This window comes from Phyllobates terribilis, unplaced genomic scaffold (genome assembly GCF_046119375.1).
Source record: "Phyllobates terribilis strain yellow unplaced genomic scaffold, ASM4611937v1 Scaffold_7510__1_contigs__length_37144, whole genome shotgun sequence".
Classification (NCBI taxonomy): domain Eukaryota; kingdom Metazoa; phylum Chordata; class Amphibia; order Anura; family Dendrobatidae; genus Phyllobates; species Phyllobates terribilis.
Genome location: NW_027370251.1, coordinates 3,027 through 15,106, shown reverse-complemented (window position 1 = coordinate 15,106; position 12,080 = coordinate 3,027). Strand labels below are relative to the sequence as shown.

The following is a 12,080-nucleotide window of genomic DNA, read 5'->3' as shown; positions in this document are numbered from 1 at the left end:
ATAATAATAAATTGAAACATTTATACATAGTATTGACATTGTCACATTGATTGATTATTTGATTCTATGTATCCTGCGTCACTCACTCACTCCATCAGTTAGCTACTGCGGCCGTAATGCGTAGGGGATCTGCCCTATTACTAGAAACCCTATTCCCTCTCCATCGTCACTCACTGCACCCAAATTAATACTCTACGTTACTTACTCAGAAGGGTAAATGGCTTTTCTTTTTTACTCGATTCACAGCTTCATACATATTCTCTTCCTTTATATATACATGAGCTAGATCACCCGCCCGAAATTTGTGGCATTCCTTTTTCAACGGTAAAATTTCCCACGCCAAGCTAGATCCCTTTTTGATGACGTTGATTGGTTTCTCTCCTTAATTACATAATTACTCTTCCGTCCCTTTCATCTCGATCTCGCTCACTCACTCACTCTCTCACCTTCTTATAAGGAGTCCGCCAGCAATAAGTTTAGAGGAATCAGAAAAGAAAAAGAAGAAGTAGAAGAGAATGGGGGATAGTAGTTTGTGCAAGTGGTTTGATGACCCTGAATTTGGTGATGCTGATGACCTCTTTAGCATTTTGGAGAGTTTAGAGGAGGTGACGTCCTCCTCTCCTGCCGCCGTTCCTCCTCCTTCTCCCACTCCGGCGGCTTCTGCTGGTGGTGATGAGGTGGCAGAGGAGGTAGGCTGCTCCCCGAGAGGGAGGAAGAGGAGGAAGGTGGCCGTTGTGGAGGAAGAAGGAGGAATCAAGATGTGTCATATTGCGGTGGAGAGAAATAGGAGGAAGCAAATGAATGAACATTTGACTGTTCTTCGTTCTCTCATGCCTTGCTTCTATGTCAAACGAGTCAGTTTTCTTTTCTCTATCTGTCTGTTTCGTTCCATTTCTTGTTAAACTAATGAGTCATGCAGTTTCTTAAATCAAGTTTGCTCAGAAAAGATATATGCAAACCTAGTTTCTATGCTTCATTCTTTTAGGTTAGTGTTTAGGAGCATATATTTCACTTTCTCTTTTGAGGACACAGAGAAACTCAAACAACCCTAAATCTAGGTCTAACAGCAGCATCTAGCCTTACTCTTTTTTTACTTCATGGGTTACTTCTTCTATTTCAAAATTAGTGCGGTTTATATTGTTATATCTAACTAAAAGATTGTTAGTGAGAAGTGTTAATCTACCTCATAAAGATATAAGTTAGAAAAATCAAGTTATACACCTCAATTAGTCATTAATGCCTAAAACTGAAGTGTAACTTATGAACTATATATGGCCTTCCATTGATTATGGTACTCGGTCCCTCCCCATTTATTGTAAATATAATAGATCATTTCACTTTATAGCTGCCTTTGATTTCACAATGATACCAATGTGGTCACTACTATAATGGGCATCGTCCAAGTAGCCACATGTGTATAACAACCTACATGCATTCATGTTATGTTGTGTTTTGTTTATTAGGGAGATCAAGCATCTGTAATAGGAGGAGTTGTGGACTACATAAGTGAGCTACAACAAATCCTCCAATCCCTTGAAGCCAAGAAACAAAGGAAAGCATATAGTGATGTACTTAGCCCAAGGCTTAGCAATATTGCATCAAGTCCAAGACCTCTTCCTTCAGTACATAGCCCTAGAAAACCACCTATAAGCCCAAGACTCATTAACATACCCTACCCAAGGACACCTCAACCAAGTAGCCCCTACAATAGGCCTAATTACAGGATCCAACAACCGCCGCCCTCACCACAACCACCGCCTTACCTTGCATCACCATGCTCTTCTTCCACTTCCTCCATTAACGACACCTCCAACGAGCTTGTAGCCAACTCGATATCGCCAGTCGCTGAGGTGGAGGTTAAGTTTTCAGGCCCTAATTTGGTGCTAAAGACTAGATCTCAAAAGATTGCAGGCCAAGCAGTGAAGATAATCTCTGCACTAGAGGATCTTTCCTTTGAAATCCTTCAACTTAACATCAACCCTCTTGATCAAGATATGGTGCTAAATTCATTCACCATTAAGGTAATTACTCATATTCAAGTACTAATGTTTGACATAATGTTTTGTGATATGGATTCTGCATGGTTTAATATAATAAGGATACCAACTAGTAAGGGGTTGTTTGCTATCCGGTTTTGGGTTAGGTATCAGGTATCGGGTTGGAGGCATGGTTATTAAAATCTAGATCCGGATCTTAAAATCTTACGATTTTACGATTCAACATTGATCTTTAATCCGGATCTATCATTAAAATCTATTCATGTTAAAACCATACTTTGGATCTTATTGGATCTTATAATATTAGTAGGATCTTACGATTTTACGATCCATGCACGATCCTAACGTTGAACTATGATGAGACACTAACGCCTATTTGAAAGCCCAATTATTCCACTTTTTATCTTTTGCATGATTAAAATCCCTCTATATGTACATCTCTCATACAGTACTAGATAAAAATCATAGGTTTTTACTCATGTGTGTCCAACAGCTAAAACAACCCTAAATGTGATTGTCTATAACATTAACTCTCATCTATAAATTTCATGAATCCAAAATTTTAAACATAGTTTAGTGTACATGACTTGATATTCGAAGAATATTTATCGCTTTGAAATAATGCTTGTAGATTTAATTTTTAGATGTCAAATTCTAGTAGAATTTTGTAGTACAATGTTTATAGATGAATATAAAATAGTCTTTTATCAATCTTTAAAATCTTACGATTCTACGATTCGATTTTACGATCCGATCCTAAGGGTTCCTTGTGATCCGATCCTAAAATCCCGATTTTAATAACCTTGGTTGGAGGGTATGAACTTGAAACCCGATACTTAATCATTTATGTTTGGTTAGAGGTTTGAAATAAACATTACGCTGAGGTTTTGTCTCTATTTCAAATCTCCAAGTACAACCCTCTTCAAACCCTAATAAAACGAAGGGGTATAAATGGTAAGAGAAGAAATGGATATGAAAATACATAACCCAAACATTAAGTATTGGGTTTAGGATTCCTAACCCCATATATGAGCACTCATATCCAACTACCAAACATTAAGTATGGGTTTAGGATTCCCAACCCCATATATGAGCACTCATATCCAACTACCAAACAGCCCCTAAGTTGCTACATTTGAAGGATCTTTGTCTTTGTTGGTCCCCTTCAAATGTGGTAGTAGTGTGGTACCCATGTTTTTTTTAATGATCTTGCTTTCTTCTTCTTCTTTTTCTTTTTTCTTTTTTATAGCCATGCATTTTGACTTATATATTTTTTGTTGGTAAAATCATTTTGACTTATATATAGAGAAAGGAGTAGCTTACTTGTTCAAAGACACATTTCCCAAATTCCACATGAGAGATGAAAGTTCTAGTTACATTTTCCAGTTTCCACAGTATTTCGAACGTACATATAATATACTCCCGGGATTGAGCTAAAGTCACATCTATATACTGTTGCCAAGCACTGTTAAGGGATCTTTATGCTATCTAGGCACTTACTAAACAGTAAATTGTTTATAGAACTTCCAATTTAATGAACTTGACCTTACTTAGGATTTCTTTCTTTAGTATGTTAAGATGAGGCAAATCAAGAGCAGTAGATTTTTTTAAAATCCCTTGGGTCATTGAGCTATATCAGTTTTAGAACTTATAATCTCAGATTATAATAGTAGCATCTGAGAAGAATAGTCAGGATATAGTTTTTTGGGTATAGGCTTGTTTTCTTACTTGCTAGTTTCCAGTTCTTACTTTTGAAGTACTTTTACTTCTTAAACTAATAAATTAAAACATTTCAGTATATTTTATATCATTATATAGTTCTTAGTTTTGAAGTACTTTTAATTTGTTCAAAATTTTACTTCTAGTTCAAAAGAAGCCATATTGAGGTTTTCAGGTAGGGTTTCAAATAGTTTTTTTAATAAAAGAAGCAATATCAATAGATTCTCAATTCTGGTGGCTTGAGTTTCTATTTCTAGGGCATATTTAAAACCCAAGTAGTAGAAATACAATGCAACCAATATATTATAGCAAGTTATTTTGGTTTTGTGAGAAAAAAAAAGTAGTGACATATTTATAGAGGGATAGATAGTAGCATTTATTTATGACCCGAAATATGCATGAACTGGGTAACTGCTAATAATTCTTCTGTAGAACTACCAAGAATTCAGTGTAATAAAAGTACGTTTGTGTGTGTACAATATAATGTTGGATTCTCTCTTATTTCCTGATGTGTCTGAAAATTTTGAATTGAAACCCACATGCAATTTCCTGCATTTTGCTTCTTATCTTTCTGAACACCAGTACTCAACTTTTGTCTTTATGTTATCCTTGTTCAGAAAATTAAATTATTACTGCAATTGTAAATAGTAAAACCCAATTTGAAATCATTTATTCGACATGACAAGTTCAATTCCAGACTCCAATTATAAATTTAGAACCCTAATCATTGGACTGCGTGGTTTTTGTTGGTGTGGCAGATTGGAATTGAATGTCAGCTCAGTGCTGAAGAACTTGCTCTCCAGATTCAGCAAACATTCTGCTAAAACACATAATAATAATAATAATTATTATTGTTAGAGTCCCACCTTCTAACAGTTTCAGCTTGTATGATGGATTAGGGTTTGGGAATAATGGAAATTAAGGTCGTTAAATTCTGATTATGAGTGATCATCTAATTGTATGTTGATGATCAGTTTTTTTTTTGCTCCCCTGGTTAAGAATTGTTGTTAGTCTTTATAATCAAGTGTAAGAATATCAGCTTCTAATGCTCATTTAGACAGAGTATCGATCTGCAGTCGTTGTTTTTTATAGTATATATTCTGTTTTCAGTTCAATCAGCAAGAATTTTGTATGTTTTATGTGTTGTCTTTTGTTTTGTGTACACTTGTCATAGATCTGGAAAAGGATGGACCCGGTTCGGGTTCAAATCCGATTTAGGTTGAACGCGTTAATAAATTTTCGGGTCGAATGGAATACGAAAGACAATATTTGGTGCTAATGTGGAAGGGAAGGCTAATGTGATAGAATTTGGGGAGGAAATACAAAAGACAAATAGAATATTGAGGAGAAAAGCTCTCTAAAAATAAAAACTTTTATTTGTGTTTCTACTTCTTTTTTATTATTCAAACTCAAGAATTACATCTCTTTATATAGGATTACTGGTACATGAATCCAACACCCAAACTTAATTTAGGTACTTAATTGTTTTTTCAAGTTAAGAGATTAAATTGTAAAACATCCAATATATCTTAACCTCTTTTAATTCTGAAATTCATGTTTCTATCAATTGTAAACTCCCTTTTATTAATTTGAATTAAGTTCATGTTTCAACACACTCCGTTAAACTTAATTATTTGTAACACCAAGAATTGCACGAAGCTTGGCGAATATTTTATACTTCAAAGGCTTTATGAATATATCTGCAACTTGGTCTCGAGTCTTCTCATACTTGACTTCAATTTCATTGCTAGAAACACATTCACGAATAAAATAATATCTCGTGTCAATGTGCTTACTTGGATCGTAGTACTCTGGATTCTTCGTCAAAGTAATTGCTGACTTGTTATCAACAAGAATATTCATAGCTTCTATCTTAGACATATGCAAATTTCCTAGAAGTCTTCTTAACCAAATTTCATGACAAACACACGACGTAGGAACAACATACTCAACTTGTCATGTAGAAAGAGTAACTATAGGTTATTTCTTCGAGCTCCAAGAGAAAGTAGTCTCAAGAACACAAATCATGTTTTACTCTTTAATCATCAACATCTGTGGCCCAATTACTATCATTGTAGCCCACAAGATTATACTTATCAAAAAAAGAATAAAGCAAACCATGGATAATTAATGAAACCTTTGATATACCGAAGAGTATGCTTTGTTGCTTGAAATATTTTGTACTTGGTGCCTTCATATACTGACTCACAAACCCGACTCCAAAGAGTATATCCAGACGAGTGCATGTCAACTATCTCAAGCTTCCAACAAGGCTCTTGAAAGTTGTAGCATCAACTCTCTCCCCTTCATCATTCTTTGACAACTTCAACCAGTGTTCTAAAGAATGTTAGGCGGGTGCTAGGCGATGAGGAGGGGCCTAGCGCCTAGGCGTCTATAGGAGCCTAGGCGGGGCCTAGACAGATCAATATTATGAAAAGCTAAATAGAAATATATTGATTTATAATTTTCATAGTAATTCATAATTTAACTATGTAGTTTTAGTATAAGCATATAATTTGATAATTAATCATCTAAAATTCACAGACTTTATAGCATTCTTCATAAAGAAGATCTACAAGATAACAACAAGTAAACTTTCTACAGTATTCAACGCAAATTTCAACTTAATAAAATAGAAATATAAGCCAATCCTCCATTTATTGATTCACATTATCCTCCTCAACTTGAACATTAACTTCTTGCTTCATGTTAGACTCATCAAGCTCAAACTCATGATTATCTTTATTTACATCATCTTCTGTTACATCTAGTGTTCTAAAAAACGCGCCTATGCGTGGCCTAGGTGCTAGTCGGCCACCTAGGCGGACGATTTTTTTTCCACCGCCTTGCTGAAAACACCTAGCAATTAATCGGAATGTTAGGGTGTCGCCTAGTGCCTAGGCGGGGCCTAGGCGCGTTTTTTAGAACACTGGCTTCAACCCATTTCCAACTGGTGTACCTATAGCTTGACAATCTTCCATTCTGAACTTCAACAGTATGTCCTTAGCAAACTTCTCTTGAGACACAAAATCCCTTCATCTCCTTGCTTAATCTCAATGCCAAGATAATATGACATGAGACCAAGATATATCATCTCAAAATCTCTATTTATAGTTTGTTTAAAATCTTCATATATACTTGGATTGTTGCCCGTGAAAATCAAATCATTCAAATATAAGCAAGCAAATAAAATAACAACATTATCACACACCTTTGCGTAGAGAGCATACTGATTCGGCCATTTGGTAAACCCGTTCCCTTGAAGATAGTTATCATTCCGGCTATTCCAAGCACGTGGTACTTGTTTCAAACCATATAAAGCTTTCTTCAACTGTAAGACTTTATCTGCATGACTTTTGATCACAAACCCCTTAGGTTGTTCAACATAAACATCCTCTTCTAGCACGCCATTAAAAAATGCAGACTTCATATCCATTTAAAAATTCCACTTTCTCTGAGCTGCAAGTAAAATCAACAAATGAACCGTCTCTAATTGAGAAACTGGTGCAAACACCTCACCATAGTCTATACCAGGACGTTGACTGTAGGCATTTTGCTACCAATCTTTCCTTGAGCATTCTTCTTCTCCTTGAAAACACTTTAGACCAATGAGCTTTTCACCTTTTGATAAAGATACCAGCGCCCATGTGTCATTCTTCTCAATTGACTTGATCTATTCATCCATCGTAGCTCTCCATTTTTTCATCCTTTACAACATCTTCAAAATCTAGTAGTTCAGATTTACCAAGATATTAATAAATATTTATATCATCAGAATCTCATCTTCAACATAGATTTCTGCAAGGCTTCTCATCTTTTTCCTTTCGATTAAACTTCCATCAGTAGACACCGGTGATGATAATGTGGATGTCTTTGATAAAGAAGGCGAGGTTTGACTACATGGTGTGTTATGGGATCATCTTGAGCATCTTTAATTGTCTCTTCTTCTTCTTCTTCAAATATTACAAAGAAATCATATCTCTACTTGTTTGCTACGCTCCAGTTCATGCATCTTCTTCATCAAACTGAACGTCTCTGCAGATTTACAACCTTGTCTGCAACTGGTTTATAGAGCTCTGATAGAGAGATTCCGTATTGTATAACTAACAATTATTAGCTTATGAATAGTGGTGTTTAGGTGCTTTCGAGTGGTATTACTGGAATTCGGTTTGGAGTTTATATTATGTGCATTCGCAGGAAGCTCAATAGCTGTATTTGGCATGCATATTGGTGACTCCGTTTGTACCTTTATTGACGTATTCGGAGTGGATTAGAAGTGTAGAAAGTGCCAAGAGAAGACACTAAGAGAAGAGGGTCGAAGACGCGCTTCGACCATTGAAGAGAAGAGAAGAAGTGCCGAGAAGAAGTGCTGAGATGTTGATTTGAGTTCAGATGCTCTTTCTCCCTGGTCCGATGTCCGATTGAGGTGATTCTAATTTGAGGAGTTATATATTGAAGTATACTTGAAGACCTTAAAAGATGAGAGCAATGGGAGTTGTGAGTCAAAAGTTATAGTGATTCTATGGATGTCACTTTTCTGCAGAAGCTTAGCCGCGAACGCGGGTGAAGAAGCCGCGACCGCAGTCATGATCATTGGACAGTTTACCGAAGACATAACCACGGCCGCGGGTGGTAAGCCGCGACCGCGGGCGGAAGACAGTTGTTATAACCAAATTTTTGGAGTTTTCCTTCCGGATTGCTTTTCCAAAGATCTTCTAAACATTATTTTCCTATTTTTATTTCTTTTATTCCTTATTTCCTAAGACGTAGAAATAGTTATTAGGTTTTAGTTGGAGACTATATTACTTTCTCATCTAGCCTCCTCTCTTAGATTTTTTCATTGTTCTTGAGATGATGAACTAAATTCACCATTGTTTACTCAAAGCTTGAAGCTTTCAGGCTTGGTCTCATGGTGAGTCTCTAAACTCATGTTTTTCTTATGGAATTGAAGTATTTGTTTCTTTATCTCTTGTGCTTAATTGCTTATTGTGTGATGTTACTTTAATCTAGGTCATGAACTAGGTTTATTTCCCCTCATGCATATTGCTAGATTAGATGATTCTATTTATAAAAGTCTAATCTTTGTGTAGCAATCACTATCTACATGAACTATTTGTGATTGTTTATGGTGTAGAGATTCTGAATTCATGTCGAGTATTGGTGATTTGCCAATGGTATTGCATGAAACTACTTATCTTTGATCTTAATGTTATTGTGTTATTGAATCTTGGGATTTCCTTGGTTATAACTTATAATAAGGGTCTCTAGGACTATTTGGACAGTTGCTATCTTAGAACAAAGAGTAGGACAAACTATCAATTCTATCTAAAGGAAACATGTTATTAGGAGTCTATGATCCATGAACATGTTTGTTATGTTTATTGTTGCAAGTAAATTTCTCTCTTTTATTGAATACAAAGCCCAGTTGCATGTTAGAAGATTGTTACAACCAATTGAACAACCAAAACCACCCTGTTTCGTGTTACTTACAGTCATATTAGTAGTAATAATCGCACTAGCCTCCTTTGGGATACGATCCCGCTTTCCGCTATAATTTATTAGAAAATGGGTAATTTAACTTGACAGGCATAACGACCTTGGCTTCGTCAAATTAGGCGCCGTCGCCGGGAGGCAATTAGCTATATTACTATTTTGTGATTGTTGTGGGTGCAGACCTATCTTACAGTCGACACCCGTGCTACTAACAACCTTACTCTTGAGCTCATTTCAGAGATAGGGAGATCACGCGCTCAAAGGAAGCAAACCCATTCTCTCAGCAACATCAATTGTGACCGCGACTTCTGTCTCTGCAGAAAGTGAGGAATAAGAAATAGAGATGGGAGACACATTCAAATATCTTACCACCCCAGACCTTAACGCTCACCCTCTGGCGGTGGATGTTCCATCTATAGCGGCCGGTGTCAACTTCGAGCTCAAGACCGGCTTGATTAATCTACTCCCAAGTTCCATGGACTACCGGGAGAGGACCCAATTATGCACTTGAGCGAGTTCCATGACATCTGCATGTGCACCAAACCAGGAAACTTCAGCGAGGAACAAATCAAGATGAGAGCCTTCGGTATGAAACTCAAGAAGGCTGCGCGAAACTGGTACTATCATCTTCCACCGGGTACCATTACCACTTGAGCTGAACTACACAAAGCCTTCTTGAACAAATACTTCCCTACTAGGAAGGTTGCTTCATACAAGAAGGCAGTTGCAAATGTGGATCAAGATGGTGCTGAGACGTTGTACGATTACTGTGAGTGTTTCACAAGATTGTGTGCCAGTTGCCCGTTCCATGGATATGCTGAGAAGGAGCTGGTGATCCACTTGTACAATGGGTTGCTAGGTCAAGAGAGAAGGAAAATAGATGCTGCCTGCAATGGTAGGGTGCTGAACTTGACCCCTGCTGGGGCTATGAAAGTGATCAATAAGATAGCTGAATGGACCAGGAGCTTTGGCATGACTTATACCAAGAAAGGAGCTAGTGTTGTAAGCTCCGGGGAGGCTGAGTGGAAGAATGAGCTAGCTGAGTTGAAGAGTTTGATCAAGGGCATGGCCCCTGGTGATAAGAAGCCAACAAGAGTCTACGACATATGCGCAGACGCGAACCACCCAACTGATACGTGCCCGCAACTCCAAGACTCGACTATTGCTGAAGTCCAGGCGCTAGGAGGTTACGGACCCCCCATGCTTCGCTATGATCAAAACAACAACTATAATCAGCGAGGAAATGATCATCTTGGTTTCCGGGGGAGCGATCCGGTTGGTGTGCAAAATCATACTGAATACCAGAACTATAACCAGTACCGGGCTCCGTATCAACCAAGGCCCCAAGGGCCATCAACTGAAGATATGCTTCAATCTTTGACTCAACATTTCACGACGCATGTCCAGACCACGAAATCGAGTCTAAAGAGTCTGGAGAAGCAGTTCGGATAGTTGGCTGAAGCATTCAATAACCTCGCGCAACAGCACTCGAAAGATCTACCATCATAGACATCGGTGAACCCTCAAGTCCGGAATGTTAACAATATATATGTTGATAAGGGGGAGAACATTGGGAAGAAGGAGTAAGGTCAGAAATCAAACAACAAAGAAACCCGCGACCGCGGCACGATACCCGCGACCGCGGTGAAGGAATCTGCAGAGATGAAGTTTCCGAAAACACTGCCCGCGACCGCGGCCAAGACAACCGCGACCGCGGTTCTGACAGCCGTGACCGCGGTCCAGAGAGCCGCGACCACGGGTATGGATACTGCATCCCTGGACATTCTGAACCCTTAACCGCGACCGCGCGTCTGACAACCGCGACCGCGGCTTACATCTCAGTTCCGCAACATTACCTCTCAAGCCTGATGGTGGTTTCGGTATTGGGAACTACTATCCCATCCCAGATGATTATGACAGTGAAGAGGAGAACTATGATGATAGAGGAGACTTTATCCTCCGACAAGAGAACTACAAGAGGCCACACTTTCCCCCGCTCTATACGGAGAAGACTCCCGCACCTTTCCCTGCAGCTCTCGAGGACACCAGGACACCAGCAAGCGACAAGGAGTTGTTTGATACTTTCAGAGGATGCGAGGAGGATGCATATCTACGGCATATGGTCAAAGAGGATCCTAGTTGTACCAAATTCTTGAAAGAGCTCTGCGCAATCAAGAAGAAGCAACAACTGGCTAAGAAGAAGAAGGTGCTGGTAAGTGAACGGGTGTCTGCACTATTACAAAAGCAAATGCCGACAAAGCACAAAGACCCAGGTATGTTCTCTATTCCCATAGTGATTGGAAACAATGAACATAAGAAGGCTATACTAGACTTAGATGCTTCACTTAATGTCCTGCCGGCCTCAATCTATGAATCATTAAAGATAGGACCATTAAAAAAGTCCGGAATAATAATACAACTTGCAGATGGGTTTTTGGTACATCCTAAGGGGATAGTGGAGGATGTTATTGTGAAGGTTGATAGGTTATTCTTCCCAGCCGATTTCATTGTACTTGACACAAGTGGGAGTACTACCGTGCATATTGTGCTTGGTAGACCTTTCACGAGTACGTCAAATACAAAGATTGACGTGGGTGGCAGAATTCTAACAATGGAGTTTGATGGAGACATCATTACGCACAACATTCACAATATAACAACCCCTAAAGTATCTTCTATTTGCATGCTAAACCTAATTCTACCTCTTTGTGATACCCCGAAAGAGGCACATTCTAGTGATCCCCCGAGAGATGCTTTGGACAGTGGCCCCACCTTGCTAACCCCTCCTAGGGAGGTTTGTGCTAATTCTATTGTGCAGGTGAAGAAAGAAGTGAAGGCTCCCCTTGACAATTCGACTAAGTATGGGGAAGG

General features: G+C 38.4%; 1 protein-coding gene across 1 annotated transcript; it reads left to right on the top strand.

The window, feature by feature from the left end:
* Window positions 1-515: 515 nt before the first annotated feature.
* On the top strand, window positions 516-4,540 carry LOC141251677 (uncharacterized). The gene is made up of 3 exons (XM_073670393.1): window positions 516-854; window positions 1,464-2,021; window positions 4,475-4,540. The coding sequence occupies exons 1-3, from the start codon at window positions 516-518 to the stop codon at window positions 4,538-4,540; spliced, it is 963 nt and encodes a 320-aa protein (XP_073526494.1).
* The last annotated feature ends 7,540 nt before the right edge of the window (window positions 4,541-12,080 follow it).